General features: G+C 49.3%; 2 protein-coding genes across 2 annotated transcripts in view; both read right to left on the bottom strand.

Moving 5' to 3' along the window:
* Positions 1–1,714: 1,714 nt before the first annotated feature.
* LOC117370790 (mucin-2-like) lies at positions 1,715–13,812 on the bottom strand (the record flags this gene model as incomplete). The annotated part of the gene is made up of 18 exons (XM_055221775.1): positions 1,715–1,724; positions 2,016–2,228; positions 2,793–2,903; positions 3,381–3,505; positions 5,386–5,483; positions 5,533–5,608; positions 5,728–5,965; positions 6,432–6,553; positions 6,769–6,833; positions 7,896–7,953; positions 8,848–8,979; positions 9,169–10,635; positions 10,687–11,314; positions 11,400–11,585; positions 12,132–12,400; positions 12,850–13,009; positions 13,053–13,174; positions 13,213–13,812. Coding segments are annotated over 18 exons (4,680 nt in total), but the record flags the coding sequence as incomplete, so codon positions are not given.
* Positions 13,813–15,874: 2,062 nt separating this feature from the next.
* The window catches only part of LOC117370788 (mucin-2-like), a 39,274-nt gene continuing 35,707 nt past the window's right edge, over positions 15,875–19,441 (bottom strand). Inside the window, exons 10-11 of the mRNA XM_055221774.1 lie at positions 17,817–17,977; positions 15,875–16,082 (exon numbers count right to left, since the gene is read on the bottom strand). Coding sequence (XP_055077749.1) covers positions 15,875–16,082; positions 17,817–17,977 — 369 coding nt within the window. The remainder of the gene's footprint in view (positions 16,083–17,816; positions 17,978–19,441) is intronic.

Genomic DNA, 19,441 nt, shown 5'->3' with positions numbered 1-19,441 from the left:
CAAAACATAGATTTTGTGACCTTTAACATGAGATAGCCATGTATCAGGACACGTATCATATGAAAGTATTTGGGATAGATATAGTACTGTGGACTCTGTGAGGGTAAGTATCGTGAGGTACATGGAAATACCCAATGCACATGTCAGACACTGTTGTGTGAACGCGAGCAAGAGGTGCTTCCTCTGATTATATCCCACCTGAGGTTCTGTAATGACTGAAAGTCCCTATTCACACTATTTGAATTTTATTACAATTTTTTTTTGTTTAAATCTTTGCTACTATATTGTGATATGTGAGCTACTGAGTCATTTCCCTTGTGTATCAATAAAGTCTTAAATAAATCACACCACCACACTGTGTTGATATTTTCTTTAATTCTTGTAACTTTTCTGCACCACCTGTTGGCGCTACAATAACTTATTACAACATTTTCTTGTTCTAAGAAAATCAATTTTTTACTCATTAATTGTAATAGACGTGAAATAAAGATATAGATCTTTATAAAGACTTGTTAAATAATTTCACATTGTGAGCATTTGTTTAAACTTTACAGACAAGAACCATTTATTGAAAAGAAATTTCCTTCATGAATGAAAAAAGTGCTCAAGATGATCAAATAGACAATAAAATACAAAGAACATAAACATGACTTGCTCAAAAGTGCAGGATTGTCAATAGCCAATGTTATAAATAAAAAAGTAATATGTTATCTACCAACAAATTATGTTGCACTGATCACTCTGACTTTAAAATCTATGTAAAGTTTATAGTTGGCTGGACAGGACCCAAGATAACAGCATCAGGAAAGTTGCAGTGACCAAACTGACCTCGTTATTTGCCCCACTCGACGCTGTACATGAAAGAAATAATGAAATCACAATGAAATATTCAAATTTGGAATAGAATGTTGAGATGGATCAGAGTGATTGTTTTACTTACACGTTGTTCCAACTGTGGTTGAAGTAGTTGGTGGGGAGGTTGTAGTAGTAGTCATTGTAGTAGTTGTAGTAGTAGTAGTTGGACTGGTAGTAGTTGTGGTTGGTTTTGGAGTCGTTACGGAAGTTGAATGTGGACTTTCTGTAAATGGTACAAAATTTGAATATAAATGTAGAATTGCAATTTGTATCATCAGTTTAAACCTTGAACTTTTAAAATACATTTTCTACAATATTTGTTTAATAAAAATGACAAAAATGAAAATGATTTTGGGTGTCCACATACCCACGACTGTGGCTGAGCTTATAGTCACACTGGTTGCTGTGCTGTTGGATGCATCGGTAAAAGCCTTGACCACAAATTGATCTGGAGGAAGTTCTGATGCTGGAATTTTCGGTTTGGCCTGAACGACTATTTCGGCTTCAACGGTACTTGCTTTATTCTTTGGCTTCTTTTCCCTATAAAAAAGAAAAGAGAAGAGGATGAATCTGCGCTACACAACTACAGTAAACATATGTCACTATGATTTCATCTGTCAGACTCACTTGAATCTTTTAACCCGACAAATGGCAAACCATGAGTATTTGCTGAAAATGAGACGACACTGCAAGGACAAATGTTTCATGAATAAGAATGAACACACAGAAACACAGACACTTACACATACACACACACCCCTACACACACACACACACAGACAAAACATAGACACACATGTACGGACAGATCACACTTACAGTTTGTATGAATCTCTGCTCCAGATCTTTGAATCTTGTACTATTTTTGTCTTCAAGTTCAGGTACAAAAGGTTCATTTAATCCGACATTAGTAGTGTATGACAGATCGGATGGTGCTGTTGTGGTGGTACTTGATGCTGTTGTGGTGGTGCTTGGTGCTGTTGTGGTGGTACTTGATGCTGTTGTGGTGGTGCTTGGTGCCGTTGTGGTGGTACTTGGTGCTGTTGTGGTGGTACTTGATGCTGCAGTGGTGGTGCTTGGTGCTGTTGTGGTGCCTTGTGCTGCTGTTGTGGTGGTGCTTGGTGCTGTTGTGGTGCCTTGTGCTGCTGTTGTGGCGGTACCTGGTGCTGCTGTGGTGGTGCTTGGTGCTTTTGTGGTGGTACTTGGCGCTGCTGTTGTGGTACTTGATGCTGCAGTGGTGGTGCTTAGGGCTGTTGTGGTGCTTGGTGCTGTTGTGGTGGTACTTGGTGCTGTTGTGATCATACTTGCTGCTGTTGTGGTGCCTTGTGCTGCTGTTGTGGTGGTACTTGGTGCTGCTGTGGTGGTACTTTGTGCTGTTGTGGTGGTACTTGGTGCTGTTGTGGTCGTACCTTGTTCTGCTGTTGTGGTGGTACTTGGTGATATTGTGGTGGTACTTGATGTTGTTGTGGTACTTGATGCTGTTGTGGTGGTACTTGGTGCTAATGTGGTGGTGCTTGGTGCTGTTGTGGAGGTACTTGATGCTGCTGTTGTGGTACTTGATGCTGTTGTGGTCGTACTTGGTGCTGTTGTGGTGGTACTTTGTGCTGGTGTTGTGGTGGTACTTTGTGCTGTCGTGGTGGTACTTGGTGCTGTTGTGGTGGTACTTGATGCTGTTGTGGTGGTACTTGGTTCTGTTGTGGTGGTACTTGGTGATGTTATGGTGGTACTTGATGCTGCACTGGTGGTGCTTTGTGCTTTTGTGGTGGTACTTGATGCTTTTGTGGTGGTGCTTGGTGCTTTTGTGGTGGTACTTGATACTATTTTGGTGTTACCTGCTGCTGTTGTGGTGGTAATTGGTTCTGTTGTGGTGGTACTTGGTGCTGTTATGGTGGTACTTGATGCTGCACTGGTGGTGCTTTGTGCTTTTGTGGTGGTACCTGATGCTGTTGTGGTGGTGCTTGGTGCTTTTGTGGTGGTGCTTGTTGCTGTTGTAGAGGTCCTTGACACTGCTGTTGTGGTACTTGATGCTGTCATGGTGGAGCTTGGTGCTGTTGTGGTGGTGCTTGGTGCTTTTGTGGTGGTGCTTGGTGCTGTTGTGGTGGTACTTGATGCTGCAGTGGTGGTGCTTGATCCTGTTGTGGTGGTACTTGATGCTGTTGTGGTGGTACCTGGTGCTGTTGTGGTGGTACTTGATGCTGTTGTAGCAGTGCTTGGTGCTGTTGTGGCGGTACTTGATGCTGCAGTGGTGGTGCTTGATCCTGTTGTGGTGGTACTTGATGCTGTTGTGGTGGTACTTGGTGATGTTATGGTGGTACTTGATGCTGCACTGGTGGTGCTTTGTGCTTTTGTGGTGGTACTTGATGCTTTTGTGGTGGTGCTTGGTGCTTTTGTGGTGGTACTTGATACTATTTTGGTGTTACCTGCTGCTGTTGTGGTGGTAATTGGTTCTGTTGTGGTGGTACTTGGTGCTGTTATGGTGGTACTTGATGCTGCACTGGTGGTGCTTTGTGCTTTTGTGGTGGTACCTGATGCTGTTGTGGTGGTGCTTGGTGCTTTTGTGGTGGTGCTTGTTGCTGTTGTAGAGGTCCTTGACACTGCTGTTGTGGTACTTGATGCTGTCATGGTGGAGCTTGGTGCTGTTGTGGTGGTGCTTGGTGCTTTTGTGGTGGTGCTTGGTGCTGTTGTGGTGGTACTTGATGCTGCAGTGGTGGTGCTTGATCCTGTTGTGGTGGTACTTGATGCTGTTGTGGTGGTACCTGGTGCTGTTGTGGTGGTACTTGATGCTGTTGTAGCAGTGCTTGGTGCTGTTGTGGCGGTACTTGATGCTGTTGTGGTGGTGCTTGGTGCTGTTGTGGTGGTACTTGGTGCTGTTGTGGTGGTACTTGGTGCTGTTGTGGTGGTACTTGGTTCTGTTGTGGTGGTACTTGGTGCTGTTGTGGTGGTTCTTGTTCCTGCAGTGGTGGTGCGTGGTGCTGTTGTGGTGGTACTTGATGCTAATGTGGTGGTGCTTGGTGCTGTTGTGGTGCCTTGTGCTGCTGTTGTGGTGGTACTTGGTGCTGTTGTGATTGTACCTTGTGCTGGTGTTGTGGTGGTACTTTGTGCTGTTGTGGTGGTGCTTGGTGCTGTTGTGGTGGTGCTTGGTGCTGTTGTGGTGGTGCTTGGTGCTGTTGTGGTGGTACTTGATGCTGTTGTGGTTGTACCTGGTGCTGTTGTGGTGGTACCTGTTGCTGTTGTGGTGGTACTTGTTGCTGTTGTAGCGGTGCTTGGTGCTGTTGTGCTGGTACTTGATGCTGTTGTGGTGGTGCTTGGTGCCGTTGTGGTGGTACTTGATGCTGCAGTGGTGGTGCTTGGTGCTGTTGTGGTGCCTTGTGCTGCTGTTGTGGTGGTGCTTGGTGCTGTTGTGGTGCCTTGTGCTGCAGTTGTGGTGGTACTTGGTGCTGATTTGGTGGTACCTGGTGCTTTTGTGGCGGTACCTGGCGCTGTTGTGGTGGTACTTGATGCTAATGTGGTGGTGCTTGGTGCTGTTGTGGTGCCTTGTGCTGCTGTTGTGGTGGTACTTGGTGCTGTTGTGATTGTACCTTGTGCTGGTGTTGTGGTGGTACTTTGTGCTGTTGTGGTGGTGCTTGGTGCTGTTGTGGTGGTGCTTGGTGCTGTTGTGGTGGTGCTTGGTGCTGTTGTGGTGGTACTTGATGCTGTTGTGGTGGTACCTGGTGCTGTTGTGGTGGTACCTGTTGCTGTTGTGGTGGTACTTGTTGCTGTTGTAGCGGTGCTTGGTGCTGTTGTGGTGGTACTTGATGCTGTTGTGGTGGTGCTTGGTGCCGTTGTGGTGGTACTTGATGCTGCAGTGGTGGTGCTTGGTGCTGTTGTGGTGCCTTGTGCTGCTGTTGTGGTGGTGCTTGGTGCTGTTGTGGTGCCTTGTGCTGCAGTTGTGGTGGTACTTGGTGCTGATTTGGTGGTACCTGGTGCTTTTGTGGCGGTACCTGGCGCTGATGTGGTGGTGCTTGGTGCTTTTGTGGTGGTACTTGGCACTGCTGTTGTGGTACTTGATGCTGCAGTGGTGGTGCTTAGGGCTGTTGTGGTGCTTGGTGCTGTTGTGGTGGTACTTGATGCTGTTGTGGTGGTGCTTGGTGCTGTTGTGGTGGTGCTTGGTGCTGTTGTGGTGGTACTTGATGCTGTTGTGGTGGTGCTTGGTGCTGTTGTGGTGGTGCTTGGTGCTGTTGTGGTGGTACTTGATGCTGTTGTGGTGGTACTTGATGCTGTTGTCGTGGTACCTGGTGCTGTTGTGGTGGTACTTGATGCTGTTGTGGTGGTGCTTGGTGCTGCAGTGGTGGTGCTTGATCCTGTTGTGGTGGTACTTGATGCTGTTGTAGTGGTGCTTGGTGCTGTTGTGGTGGTACTTGATGCTGTTGTGGTGGTACCTGGTGCTGTTGTGGTGGTACCTGGTGCTGTTGTGGTGGTACTTGGTGCTGTTGTGGTGGTGCTTGGTGCTGTTGTGGTGGTACTTGGTGCTGTTGTGGCGGTACTTGATGCTGTTGTGGTGGTGCTTGGTTCTGTTGTGGTGGTACTTGGTGCTGTTATGGTGGTACTTGATGCTGCACTGGTGGTGCTTTGTGCTTTTGTGGTGGTACCTGATGCTGTTGTGGTGGTGCTTGGTGCTTTTGTGGTGGTGCTTGTTGCTGTTGTAGAGGTCCTTGACACTGCTGTTGTGGTACTTGATGCTGTCATGGTGGAGCTTGGTGCTGTTGTGGTGGTGCTTGGTGCTTTTGTGGTGGTGCTTGGTGCTGTTGTGGTGGTACTTGATGCTGCAGTGGTGGTGCTTGATCCTGTTGTGGTGGTACTTGATGCTGTTGTGGTGGTACCTGGTGCTGTTGTGGTGGTACTTGATGCTGTTGTAGCAGTGCTTGGTGCTGTTGTGGCGGTACTTGATGCTGTTGTGGTGGTGCTTGGTGCTGTTGTGGTGGTACTTGGTGCTGTTGTGGTGGTACTTGGTGCTGTTGTGGTGGTACTTGGTGCTGTTGTGGTGGTACTTGGTTCTGTTGTGGTGGTACTTGGTGCTGTTGTGGTGGTTCTTGTTCCTGCAGTGGTGGTGCGTGGTGCTGTTGTGGTGGTACTTGATGCTAATGTGGTGGTGCTTGGTGCTGTTGTGGTGCCTTGTGCTGCTGTTGTGGTGGTACTTGGTGCTGTTGTGATTGTACCTTGTGCTGGTGTTGTGGTGGTACTTTGTGCTGTTGTGGTGGTGCTTGGTGCTGTTGTGGTGGTGCTTGGTGCTGTTGTGGTGGTGCTTGGTGCTGTTGTGGTGGTACTTGATGCTGTTGTGGTGGTACCTGGTGCTGTTGTGGTGGTACCTGTTGCTGTTGTGGTGGTACTTGTTGCTGTTGTAGCGGTGCTTGGTGCTGTTGTGGTGGTACTTGATGCTGTTGTGGTGGTGCTTGGTGCCGTTGTGGTGGTACTTGATGCTGCAGTGGTGGTGCTTGGTGCTGTTGTGGTGCCTTGTGCTGCTGTTGTGGTGGTGCTTGGTGCTGTTGTGGTGCCTTGTGCTGCAGTTGTGGTGGTACTTGGTGCTGATTTGGTGGTACCTGGTGCTTTTGTGGCGGTACCTGGCGCTGCTGTGGTGGTGCTTGGTGCTTTTGTGGTTGTACTTGGCACTGCTGTTGTGGTACTTGATGCTGCAGTGGTGGTGCTTAGGGCTGTTGTGGTGCTTGGTGCTGTTGTGGTGGTACTTGATGCTGTTGTGGTGGTGCTTGGTGCTGTTGTGGTGGTGCTTGGTGCTGTTGTGGTGGTACTTGATGCTGTTGTGGTGGTGCTTGGTGCTGTTGTGGTGGTGCTTGGTGCTGTTGTGGTGGTACTTGATGCTGTTGTGGTGGTACTTGATGCTGTTGTCGTGGTACCTGGTGCTGTTGTGGTGGTACTTGATGCTGTTGTGGTGGTGCTTGGTGCTGCAGTGGTGGTGCTTGATCCTGTTGTGGTGGTACTTGATGCTGTTGTAGTGGTGCTTGGTGCTGTTGTGGTGGTACTTGATGCTGTTGTGGTGGTACCTGGTGCTGTTGTGGTGGTACCTGGTGCTGTTGTGGTGGTACTTGGTGCTGTTGTGGTGGTGCTTGGTGCTGTTGTGGTGGTACTTGGTGCTGTTGTGGCGGTACTTGATGCTGTTGTGGTGGTGCTTGGTGCTGTTGTGGTGGTACTTGGTGCTGTTGTGGTGGTGCTTGGTGCTGTTGTAGCGGTGCTTGGTGCTGTTGTGGTGGTACTTGATGCTGTTGTGGTGGTGCTTGGTGCCGTTGTGGTGGTACTTGATGCTGCAGTGGTGGTGCTTGGTGCTGTTGTGGTGCCTTGTGCTGCTGTTGTGGTGGTGCTTGGTGCTGTTGTGGTGCCTTGTGCTGCAGTTGTGGTGGTACTTGGTGCTGATTTGGTGGTACCTGGTGCTTTTGTGGCGGTACCTGGCGCTGCTGTGGTGGTGCTTGGTGCTTTTGCGGTGGTACTTGGCACTGCTGTTGTGGTACTTGATGCTGCAGTGGTGGTGCTTAGGGCTGTTGTGGTGCTTGGTGCTGTTGTGGTGGTACTTTGTGCTGTCGTGGTGGTACTTGGTGCTGTTGTGGTGGTACTTGATGCTGTTGTGGTGGTACTTGATTCTGTTGTGGTGGTACTTGGTGATGTTATGGTGGTACTTGATGCTGCACTGGTGGTGCTTTGTGCTTTTGTGGTGGTACTTGATGCTTTTGTGGTGGTGCTTGGTGCTTTTGTGGTGGTACTTGATACTATTTTGGTGTTACCTGCTGCTGTTGTGGTGGTAATTGGTTCTGTTGTGGTGGTACTTGGTGCTGTTATGGTGGTACTTGATGCTGCACTGGTGGTGCTTTGTGCTTTTGTGGTGGTACCTGATGCTGTTGTGGTGGTGCTTGGTGCTTTTGTGGTGGTGCTTGTTGCTGTTGTAGAGGTCCTTGACACTGCTGTTGTGGTACTTGATGCTGTCATGGTGGAGCTTGGTGCTGTTGTGGTGGTGCTTGGTGCTGTTGTTTTGGTGCTTGGTGCTGTTGTGGTGGTACTTGATGCTGCAGTGGTGGTGCTTGATCCTGTTGTGGTGGTACTTGATGCTGTTGTGGTGGTACCTGGTGCTGTTGTGGTGGTACTTGATGCTGTTGTAGCAGTGCTTGGTGCTGTTGTGGCGGTACTTGATGCTGTTGTGGTGGTGCTTGGTGCTGTTGTGGTGGTACTTGGTGCTGTTGTGGTGGTACTTGGTGCTGTTGTGGTGGTACTTGGTTCTGTTGTGGTGGTACTTGGTGCTGTTGTGGTGGTTCTTGTTCCTGCAGTGGTGGTGCGTGGTGCTGTTGTGGTGGTACTTGATGCTAATGTGGTGGTGCTTGGTGCTGTTGTGGTGCCTTGTGCTGCTGTTGTGGTGGTACTTGGTGCTGTTGTGATTGTACCTTGTGCTGGTGTTGTGGTGGTACTTTGTGCTGTTGTGGTGGTGCTTGGTGCTGTTGTGGTGGTGCTTGGTGCTGTTGTGGTGGTGCTTGGTGCTGTTGTGGTGGTACTTGATGCTGTTGTGGTGGTACCTGGTGCTGTTGTGGTGGTACCTGTTGCTGTTGTGGTGGTACTTGTTGCTGTTGTAGCGGTGCTTGGTGCTGTTGTGGTGGTACTTGATGCTGTTGTGGTGGTGCTTGGTGCCGTTGTGGTGGTACTTGATGCTGCAGTGGTGGTGCTTGGTGCTGTTGTGGTGCCTTGTGCTGCTGTTGTGGTGGTGCTTGGTGCTGTTGTGGTGCCTTGTGCTGCAGTTGTGGTGGTACTTGGTGCTGATTTGGTGGTACCTGGTGCTTTTGTGGCGGTACCTGGCGCTGCTGTGGTGGTGCTTGGTGCTTTTGTGGTGGTACTTGGCACAGCTGTTGTGGTACTTGATGCTGCAGTGGTGGTGCTTAGGGCTGTTGTGGTGCTTGGTGCTGTTGTGGTGGTACTTGATGCTGTTGTCGTGGTACCTGGTGCTGTTGTGGTGGTACTTGATGCTGTTGTGGTGGTGCTTGGTGCTGCAGTGGTGGTGCTTGATCCTGTTCTGGTGGTACTTGATGCTGTTGTAGTGGTGCTTGGTGCTGTTGTGGTGGTACTTGATGCTGTTGTGGTGGTACCTGGTGCTGTTGTGGTGGTACCTGGTGCTGTTGTGGTGGTACTTGGTGCTGTTGTGGTGGTGCTTGGTGCTGTTGTGGTGGTACTTGGTGCTGTTGTGGCGGTATTTGATGCCGTTGTGGTGGTGCTTGGTGCTGTTGTGGTGGTACTTGGTGCTGTTGTGGTGGTACTTGATGCTGTTGTGGTGGTGCTTGGCGCTGTTGTGGTGGTACTTAATGCTGTTGTGGTGGTACCTGGTGCTGTTGTGGTTGTACTTGATGCTGTTGTGGTGGTGCTTGGTGCTGTTGTGGTGGTACTTGGTGCTGTTGTGGTGGTACTTGGTGCTGTTCTGGTGGTACTTGGTGCTGTTGTGGTGGTACTTGGTTCTGTTGTGGTGGTACTTGGTGCTGTTGTGGTGGTTCTTGTTCCTGCAGTGGTGGTGCTTGGTGCTGTTGTGGTGGTACTTGATGCTGTTGTGGTGGTGCTTGGTGCTGCAGTGGTGGTGCTTGATCCTGTTGTGGTGGTACTTGATGCTGTTGTAGTGGTGCTTGGTGCTTTTGTGGTGGTACTTGATGCTGTTGTGGTGGTACCTGGTGCTGTTGTGGTGGTACCTGGTGCTGTTGTGGTGGTACTTGGTGCTGTTGTGGTGGTGCTTGGTGCTGTTGTGGTGGTACTTGGTGCTGTTGTGGCGGTACTTGATGCTGTTGTGGTGGTGCTTGGTGCTGTTGTGGTGGTACTTGGTGCTGTTGTGGTGGTACTTGATGCTGTTGTGGTGGTGCTTGGCGCTGTTGTGGTGGTACTTAATGCTGTTGTGGTGGTACCTGGTGCTGTTGTGGTGGTACTTGATGCTGTTGTGGTGGTGCTTGGTGCTGTTGTGGTGGTACTTGGTGCTGTTCTGGTGGTACTTGGTGCTGTTGTGGTGGTACTTGGTTCTGTTGTGGTGGTACTTGGTGCTGTTGTGGTGGTTCTTGTTCCTGCAGTGGTGGTGCTTGGTGCTGTTGTGGTGGTACTTGATGCTGCTGTGGTGGTGCTTGGTGCTGTTGTGGTGGTACTTGGTGCTGATTTGGTGGTACCTGGTGCTTTTGTGGCGGTACCTGGTGCTGCTGTGGTGGTGCTTGGTGCTTTTGTGGTGGTACTTGGCGCTGCTGTTGTGGTACTTGATGCTGCAGTGGTGGTGCTTAGGGCTGTTGTGGTGATTGGTGCTGTTGTGGTGGTACTTGGTGCTGTTGTGGCGGTACGTGGTGCTGCAGTGGTGGTACCTGGTGCTGTTGTGGTGGTACTTGATGCTGTTGTGGTGGTGCTTGGTGCTGTTGTGGTGGTGCTTGGTGCTGTTGTGGTGGTACTTGATGCTGTTGTGGTGGTACCTGGTGCTTTTGTGGTGGTACTTGATGCTGTTGTCGTGGTACCTGGTGCTGTTGTGGTGGTACTTGATGCTGTTGTAGTTGTGCTTGGTGCTGTTGTGGTGGTACTTGATGCTGTTGTGGTGGTACCTGGTGCTGTTGTGGTGGTACCTGGTGCTGTTGTGGTGGTACCTGGTGCTGTTGTGGTGGTACTTGATGCTGTTGTGGTGGTACCTGGTTCTGTTGTGGTGGTACTTGGTGCTGTTGTGGTGGTACTTAATGCTGTTGTGGTGGTACCTGGTGCTGTTGTGGTTGTACTTGATGCTGTTGTGGTGGTGCTTGGTGCTGTTGTGGTGGTACTTGGTGCTGTTGTGGTGGTACTTGGTGCTGTTCTGGTGGTACTTGGTGCTGTTGTGGTGGTACTTGGTTCTGTTGTGGTGGTACTTGGTGCTGTTGTGGTGGTTCTTGTTCCTGCAGTGGTGGTGCTTGGTGCTGTTGTGGTGGTACTTGATGCTGTTGTGGTGGTGCTTGGTGCTGCAGTGGTGGTGCTTGATCCTGTTGTGGTGGTACTTGATGCTGTTGTAGTGGTGCTTGGTGCTTTTGTGGTGGTACTTGATGCTGTTGTGGTGGTACCTGGTGCTGTTGTGGTGGTACCTGGTGCTGTTGTGGTGGTACTTGGTGCTGTTGTGGTGGTGCTTGGTGCTGTTGTGGTGGTACTTGGTGCTGTTGTGGCGGTACTTGATGCTGTTGTGGTGGTGCTTGGTGCTGTTGTGGTGGTACTTGGTGCTGTTGTGGTGGTACTTGATGCTGTTGTGGTGGTGCTTGGCGCTGTTGTGGTGGTACTTAATGCTGTTGTGGTGGTACCTGGTGCTGTTGTGGTGGTACTTGATGCTGTTGTGGTGGTGCTTGGTGCTGTTGTGGTGGTACTTGGTGCTGTTGTGGTGGTACTTGGTGCTGTTGTGGTGGTACTTGGTTCTGTTGTGGTGGTACTTGGTGCTGTTGTGGTGGTTCTTGTTCCTGCAGTGGTGGTGCTTGGTGCTGTTGTGGTGGTACTTGATGCTGCTGTGGTGGTGCTTGGTGCTGTTGTGGTGGTACTTGGTGCTGATTTGGTGGTACCTGGTGCTTTTGTGGCGGTACCTGGTGCTGCTGTGGTGGTGCTTGGTGCTTTTGTGGTGGTACTTGGCGCTGCTGTTGTGGTACTTGATGCTGCAGTGGTGGTGCTTAGGGCTGTTGTGGTGATTGGTGCTGTTGTGGTGGTACTTGGTGCTGTTGTGGCGGTACGTGGTGCTGCAGTGGTGGTACCTGGTGCTGTTGTGGTGGTACTTGATGCTGTTGTGGTGGTGCTTGGTGCTGTTGTGGTGGTGCTTGGTGCTGTTGTGGTGGTACTTGATGCTGTTGTGGTGGTACCTGGTGCTTTTGTGGTGGTACTTGATGCTGTTGTCGTGGTACCTGGTGCTGTTGTGGTGGTACTTGATGCTGTTGTAGTTGTGCTTGGTGCTGTTGTGGTGGTACTTGATGCTGTTGTGGTGGTACCTGGTGCTGTTGTGGTGGTACCTGGTGCTGTTGTGGTGGTACCTGGTGCTGTTGTGGTGGTACTTGATGCTGTTGTGGTGGTACCTGGTTCTGTTGTGGTGGTACTTGGTGCTGTTGTGGTGGTGCTTGGTGCTGTTGTGGTGGTACTTGGTGCTGTTGTGGCGGTACTTGATGCTGTTGTGGTGGTGCTTGGTGCTGTTGTGGTGGTACTTGGTGCTGTTGTGGTGGTACTTGATGCTGTTGTGGTGGTGCTTGGTGCTGTTGTGGTGGTACTTAATGCTGTTGTGGTGGTACCTGGTGCTGTTGTGGTGGTACTTGATGCTGTTGTGGTGCCTTGTGCTGCAGTTGTGGTGGTACTTGGTGCTGATTTGGTGGTACCTGGTGCTTTTGTGGCGGTACCTGGCGCTGCTGTGGTGGTGCTTGGTGCTTTTGTGTTGGTACTTGGCACTGCTGTTGTGGTACTTGATGCTGCAGTGGTGGTGCTTAGGGCTGTTGTGGTGCTTGGTGCTGTTGTGGTGGTACTTGGTGCTGTTGTGGCGGTACGTGGTGCTGCAGTGGTGGTACCTGGTGCTGTTGTGGTGGTACTTGATGCTGTTGTGGTGGTGCTTGGTGCTGTTGTGGTGGTGCTTGGTGCTGTTGTGGTGGTACTTGATGCTGTTGTGGTGGTACCTGGTGCTGTTGTGGTGGTACTTGGTGCTGTTGTGGTGGTGCTTGGTGCTGTTGTGGTGGTACTTGGTGCTGTTGTGGCGGTACTTGATGCTGTTGTGGTGGTGCTTGGTGCTGTTGTGGTGGTACTTGGTGCTGTTGTGGTGGTACTTGATGCTGTTGTGGTGGTGCTTGGCGCTGTTGTGGTGGTACTTAATGCTGTTGTGGTGGTAACTGGTGCTGTTGTGGTGGTACTTGATGCTGTTGTGGTGGTGCTTGGTGCTGTTGTGGTGGTACTTGGTGCTGTTGTGGTGGTACTTGGTGCTGTTCTGGTGGTACTTGGTGCTGTTGTGGTGGTACTTGGTTCTGTTGTGGTGGTACTTGGTGCTGTTGTGGTGGTTCTTGTTCCTGCAGTGGTGGTGCTTGGTGTTGTTGTGGTGGTACTTGATGCTGCTGTGGTGGTGCTTGGTGCTGTTGTGGTGGTACTTGGTGCTGATTTGGTGGTACCTGGTGCTTTTGTGGCGGTACCTGGTGCTGCTGTGGTGGTGCTTGGTGATTTTGTGGTGGTACTTGGCGCTGCTGTTGTGGTACTTGATGCTGCAGTGGTGGTGCTTAGGGCTGTTGTGGTGATTGGTGCTGTTGTGGTGGTACTTGGTGCTGTTGTGGCGGTACGTGGTGCTGCAGTGGTGGTACCTGGTGCTGTTGTGGTGGTACTTGATGCTGTTGTGGTGGTGCTTGGTGCTGTTGTGGTGGTGCTTGGTGCTGTTGTGGTGGTACTTGATGCTGTTGTGGTGGTACCTGGTGCTGTTGTGGTGGTACTTGATGCTGTTGTCGTGGTACCTGGTGCTGTTGTGGTGGTGCTTGGTGCTGCAGTGGTGGTGCTTGATCCTGTTGTGGTGGTACTTGATGCTGTTGTAGTGGTGCTTGGTGCTGTTGTGGTGGTACTTGATGCTGTTGTGGTGGTACCTGGTGCTGTTGTGGTGGTACCTGGTGCTGTTGTGGTGGTACTTGATGCTGTTGTGGTGGTACCTGGTTCTGTTGTGGTGGTACTTGGTGCTGTTGTGGTGGTGCTTGGTGCTGTTGTGGTGGTACTTGGTGCTGTTGTGGTGGTACTTGATGCTGTTGTGGTGGTGCTTGGTGCTGTTGTGGTGGTACTTGGTGCTGTTGTGGTGGTACTTGATGCTGTTGTGGTGGTGCTTGGTGCTGTTGTGGTGGTACTTAATGCTGTTGTGGTGGTACCTGGTGCTGTTGTGGTGGTATTTGATGCTGTTGTGGTGGTGCTTGGTGCTGTTGTGGTGGTACTTGGTGCTGTTGTGGTGGTACTTGGTGCTGTTCTGGTGGTACTTGGTGCTGTTGTGGTGGTACTTGGTTCTGTTGTGGTGGTACTTGGTGCTGTTGTGGTGGTTCTTGTTCCTGCAGTGGTGGTGCTTGGTGCTGTTGTGGTGGTGCTTCGTGCTGTTGTGGTGCCTTGTGCTGCTGTTGTGGTGGTACTTGGTGCTGATTTGGTGGTACCTGGTGCTTTTGTGGCGGTACCTGGTGCTGCAGTGGTGGTACCTGGTGCTGTTGTGGTGGTACTTGATGCTGTTGTGGTGGTGCTTGGTGCTGTTGTGGTGGTGCTTGGTGCTGTTGTGGTGGTGCTTGGTGCTGTTGTGGTGGTACTTGGTGCTGTTGTGGCGGTCCGTGGTGCTGCAGTGGTGGTACCTGGTGCTGTTGTGGTGGTACTTGATGCTGTTGTGGTGGTGCTTGGTGCTGTTTTGGTGGTGCTTGGTGCTGTTGTGGTGGTGCTTGGTGCTGTTGTGGTGGTGCTTGGTGCTGTTGTGGTGGTACTTGATGCTGTTGTGGTGGTACCTGGTGCTGTTGTGGTGGTACTTGATGCTGTTGTGGTGGTACCTGGTGCTGTTGTGGTGGTACTTGATGCTGTTGTGGTGGTGCTTGGTGCTGCAGTGGTGGTGCTTGATCCTGTTGTGGTGGTACTTGATGCTGTTGTAGTGGTGCTTGGTGCTGTTGTGGTGGTACTTGATGCTGTTGTGGTGGTACCTGGTGCTGTTGTGGTGGTACCTGGTGCTGTTGTGGTGGTACTTGATGCTGTTGTGGTGGTACCTGGTGCTGTTGTGGTGGTACCTGGTGCTGTTGTGGTGGTGCTTGGTGCTGTTATGGTGGTACTTGGTGCTGTTGTGGCGGTACTTGATGCTGTTGTGGTGGTGCTTGGTGCTGTTGTGGTGGTACTTGGTGCTGTTGTGGTGGTACTTGATGCTGTTGTGGTGGTGCTTGGTGCTGTTGTGGTGGTACTTAATGCTGTTGTGGTGGTACCTGGTGCTGTTGTGGTGGTACTTGGTGCTGTTGTGGTGGTACTTGGTGCTGTTCTGGTGGTACTTGGGGCTGTTGTGGTGGTACTTGGTTCTGTTGTGGTGGTACTTGGTGCTGTTGTGGTGGTTCTTGTTCCTGCAGTGGTGGTGCTTGGTGCTGTCGTGGTGCCTTGTGCTGCTGTTGTGGTGGTACTTGGTGCTGTTGTGGTGGTACTTGGTGATGTTGTGGTGGTACCTTGTGCTGGTGTTGTGGTGGTACTTGATGCTGCAGTGGTGGTGCTTGGTGCTGTTGTGGTGGTATTTGGTGATGTCGTGGTGGTACTTGATGCTGCAGTGGTGGTGCCTGGTGCTGTTGTAGTGGTACTTGATGCTGCAGTGGTGGTACCTGGTGCTGTTGTGGTGGTACTTGATGCTGTTGTGGTGGTACTTGGTGCTGTTGTGGTGGTACTTGATGCTGTTGTGGTGGTACCTGGTGCTGTTGTGGTGGTATTTGATGCTGTTGTGGTGGTGCTTGGTGCTGTTGTGGTGGTACTTGGTGCTGTTGTGGCGGTACTTGATGCTGTTGTGGTGGTGCTTGGTGCTGTTGTGGCGGTACTTGGTGCTGTTGTGGTGGTGCTTGGTGCTGTTGTGGTGGTGCTTGGTGCTGCTGTGGTGGTGCTTGGTGCTTTTGTGGTGGTACTTGGCGCTGCTGTTGTGGTACTTGATGCTGCAGTGGTGGTGCTTAGGGCTGTTGTGGTGCTTGGTGCTGTTGTGGTGGTACTTGGTGCTGTTTTGGTGTTACCTTCTGCTGTTGTGGAGGTACTTGGTGCTGTTGTGGTGGTAGTTGGTGCTGCTGTGGTGGTGCTTGGTGCTGCTGTGGTGGTGCTTGGTGCTGTTGGGGCTACCGTTGTAGTTGTTGTTACAGCTGTAGTAGTAGGGGCTACATTTGGAGTTGTTGTTGGTACAGTTGTAGTAGCTGTTTGTACAGTTGTAGTAGTTGGAGAAACAGTTGTAGTAGTTGGTGCTAAAATTGTAGTAGTTGTTGGTACAGTTGTAGTAATTGGGGATGCAGTTGAAGTTGTTGCAGGTACAGTTGTTGTAGTTTGGGCTGCAGTTGTTGTCGTTTGCTCAGTTGTAGTAGTTGGGGCTACAGTTGTCATCGTTGTAGGTACAGTTGTAGTAGTTGGGGTTACAGTTGTAGTTGGTGTTGGTACAGTTGTAGAAGTTGTTGGTACAATTGTAGTAGTTGGGGCTACTGTTGTAGTAGTTGTTGGTATAGTTGTAGTAGTTGAGGATGGAGTTGAAGTTGTTGTTGGTACAGTTGTTGTAGTTGGGGCTGCAGTTGTAGTCATTGTTGGTACAATTGTAGCAGTTGGGACTTTATTTGTCGTAGTTGTTGGTCCAGTTGTAGTAGTTTGGGCTGCAATAGTAGTGTGTGTTGGTACAGTTGAAGTTGTTGGGGCCACAGTTGTAGTTGTTGGGGCCTCCGTTGTAGTTGTTTGTACAGTTGTAGTAGTTGGGGCCACAGTAGTAGTAGATGTTTGTAGAGTTGTAGTAGTTGGGGCTACAGTTGTCGTAGTTGTAGGTACATTAGTATTAGTTGGGGCTGCAGTTGTAGTTGTTGTTGGTACAGTTGTAGTCGTTTGTACAGTTGTAGTAGTTGGAGGGACAGTTGTAGTAGTAGGGGCTGCAGTTGTAGTAGTTGTTGGTACAGTTGTTGTTATTAGAGTTGTGGTCATTGTTGGTACAGTTGTAGGAGTTTGAGCTGTAGTTGTAGTAGTTGTTGGTACAGTTGTAGTAGTCGGAGCAACAGATGCTGTAGTTGTAGGTACAGTTGCAGTAGTTGGGAATGCAGTAGTAGTAGTCATTGGTACAGTTGTAGCAGTTGGGGCTACCATTGTAGTACTTGCCACAGTTGTAGTAGTAGGGGGGACAGTTGTAGTAGTTGTTGGTTCAGTTATTGTAGTTGTTTGTGCAGTTGTAGTTGTTTGGGCTACCGTTGTAGTTGTTTGTATAGTTGTAGTGGTTGGAGTTACAGTTGGAGTAGTTGTAGGTTCAGTTGTAGTAGTTGGTGCTGCAATTGTAGAAGTTGTTGGTACAGTTGTTGTAGTTGGGGCTGAAGTTGTAGTAGTTGTTGGTGCAGTCGTACTGGTTGGGGCTATAGTTGTAGTCTTTGGTGCAGTTGTAGTAGTTGGGGTGACAATTGTCATAGTTGTAGGTACAGTTGTAGTAGTTACAGTTGTAGTTGTTGGTACAGTTGTACTAGACGGGGCTACAGTTGTAGTTGTTGTTGGTACAGTTGTAGTTGGGGCTACAGTTGTAGTAGTAGTTGGTACAGTTGTAGTAGTTGGGGCTGGAGCTGAAGTAGTTGTAGGTACAGTTGTAGTAGTTGGGGCTACAGTTGTCATAGTTGTAGGTACAGTTGTAGTAGTTTGGGCTGCAATAGTAGTGGGTGTTGGTACAGTTGTAGTTGCGACAGTTGTAGTTGTTGGGACCACGGTTGTAGTTGTTGGGGCCTCCGTTGTAGTTGTTTGTACAGTTGTAGTAGTTGGGGCCACAGTAGTAGTAGATGTTTGTACAGTTGTAGTAGTTGGGGCTACAGTTGTCGTAGTTGTAGGTACATTAGTAGTAGTTGGTACTGCAGTTGTAGTTGTTGTTGGTACAGTTGCAGTCGTTTGTACAGTTGTAGTAGTCGGGGCTGCAGTTGTAGTAGTTGTTGGTACAGTTGTAGAAGTTGGGGCTGCAGTTGTAATAGTTGATGGTACAATTGTAGTAGTTGGGGCTAAAATGGTAGTCGTTGTTGGTACAGTTGCAGTAGATGGGACTACAGTTGTAGTAGTTGTTTGTACAGTTGTAGTACTTGGTGCTACACTTGTAGTAGTTGTTGGTACAGTTGTAGTAGTCGGAGCTACATATGCTGTAGTTGTAGGTACAGTTGTAGTAGTTGGGAATGCAGTTGTAGTAGTTGTTGGTTCAGTTGTAGTAGTTGTTTGTACAGTTGTAGTAGTTGGAGTTACAGTTGGAGTAGTTGGAAGAACAGTTGTAGTAGTTGGGGCTGCAGTTGTAGTACTTGGTGCTACAATTGTAGTAGTTGTTGGTACAGTTGTAGTAGTTGGGGCTGCTGTTGAAGTTGTTGCAGGTAAAGTTGTTGTAGTTGGGGCTGAAGTTGTAGTAGCTGTTGATACAGTCGTACTGGTTGGGGCTATAGTTGTAGTCTTTGGTGCAGTTGTACTAGTTGGGGCTATAGTTGTCATAGTTGTAGGTACAGTTGTAGTAGTTGCAGTTGTAGTTGTTGGAACAGTTGTACTAGATGGGGCTACAGTTGTAGTTGTTGTTGGTACAGTTGTAGTAGTTGGGGCTGGAGCTGAAGTTGTTGTAGGTACAGTTGTTGTAGTTGGGGCTACAGTTGTAGTAGTTGTTGGTATAATTGTAGTAGTTGGGGCTACAGTTGTAGTAGTTGGGGCTACAGTTGTCATAGTTGTAGGTACAGTTGTAGTAGTTGGGGCTGCAGTTGTAGTTGTTGGTGCAGTTGTAGTAGTTGAGGCTGGAGTTGAAGTTGTTCTAGGTACAGTTGTTGTAGTTGGGGTTGCAGTTGTAGGTACAGTTGTAGTAGTTGGCGCTGCAGTTGTAGTTGTTGTAGGTACAATTGTAGTAGATGGGGCTACAGTTGTAGATGTTGTTGGTACAGTTGTAGTCATTGCTGGTACAGTTGTAGTAGTTGGGGCTTTATTTGTCGTAGTTGTAGCTTCAGTTGTAGTAGTTTTGGCTGCAATAGTAGTGGTTGTTGGTACAGTTGTAGTTGTTGGGGCCACCGTTGTAGTAGTTGTTGGTACATTTGTAGTAGTTGGAGCTATAGTTGTAGTAGATGTTGGTACAGTTGTAGCAGTTGGGGCTACAGTTGTCGTAGTTGTAGGTACATTAGTAGTAGTTGGGGCTGCAGTTGTAGTTGTTGTTTGTCCAGTTGTACTAGACGGGGCTACAGTTGTAGTTGTTGTTGGTACAGTTGTAGTAGTTGTTGGTACAATTGTAGTAGTTCGAGCTGCAGTTGTAGTTGTTGTAGGTACAGTTGTAGTCGTTGGGGCTTTATTTGTTGTAGTTGTAGGTTCAGTTGTAGTAGTTTCGGCTGCAATAGTAGTGGTTGTTGGTACAGTTGTAGTTGTTGGGGCCACTGTTGTAGTTGTTTGTACAGTTGTAGTAGTTGTTGGTACATTTGTAGTAGTTGGGGTTACAGTTGTCGTAGTTGTAGGTACATTTGTACTAGACGGGGCTACAGTTGTAGTTGTTGTTACAGTTGTAGTAGTTGTTGGTACAATTGTAGTAGTTGTTTGTACAGTTGTAGTAGTTGGGGCCACAGTTGTAGTAGTTTTTGGTACATTTGTAGTAGTTGGAGCTATAGTTGTAGTAGATGTTGGTACAGTTGTAGCAGTTGGGGCTACAGTTGTCGTAGTTGTAAGTACATTAGTAGTAGTTGGGGCTGCAGTTGTAGTTGTTGTTTGTCCAGTTGTACTAGATGGGGTTACAGTTGTAGTTGTTATTGGTACAGTTGTAGTAGTTGTTGGTACAATTGTAGTTGTTGAGGCTGGAGTTGAAATTGTTGTAGGTACTGTTGTAGTAATTGGAGCTGCATTTGTAGTTGTTGTAGGTACAGTTGTAGTAGATGGGGCTACAGTTGTAGTTGTTGTAGGTGCAGTTGTA

This window comes from Periophthalmus magnuspinnatus, chromosome 5 (genome assembly GCF_009829125.3).
Source record: "Periophthalmus magnuspinnatus isolate fPerMag1 chromosome 5, fPerMag1.2.pri, whole genome shotgun sequence".
NCBI classification, from domain to species: domain Eukaryota; kingdom Metazoa; phylum Chordata; class Actinopteri; order Gobiiformes; family Gobiidae; genus Periophthalmus; species Periophthalmus magnuspinnatus.
The sequence above is the reverse complement of the archived record's forward strand: the minus strand, read 5'-3'. Positions and strand labels throughout refer to the sequence as shown.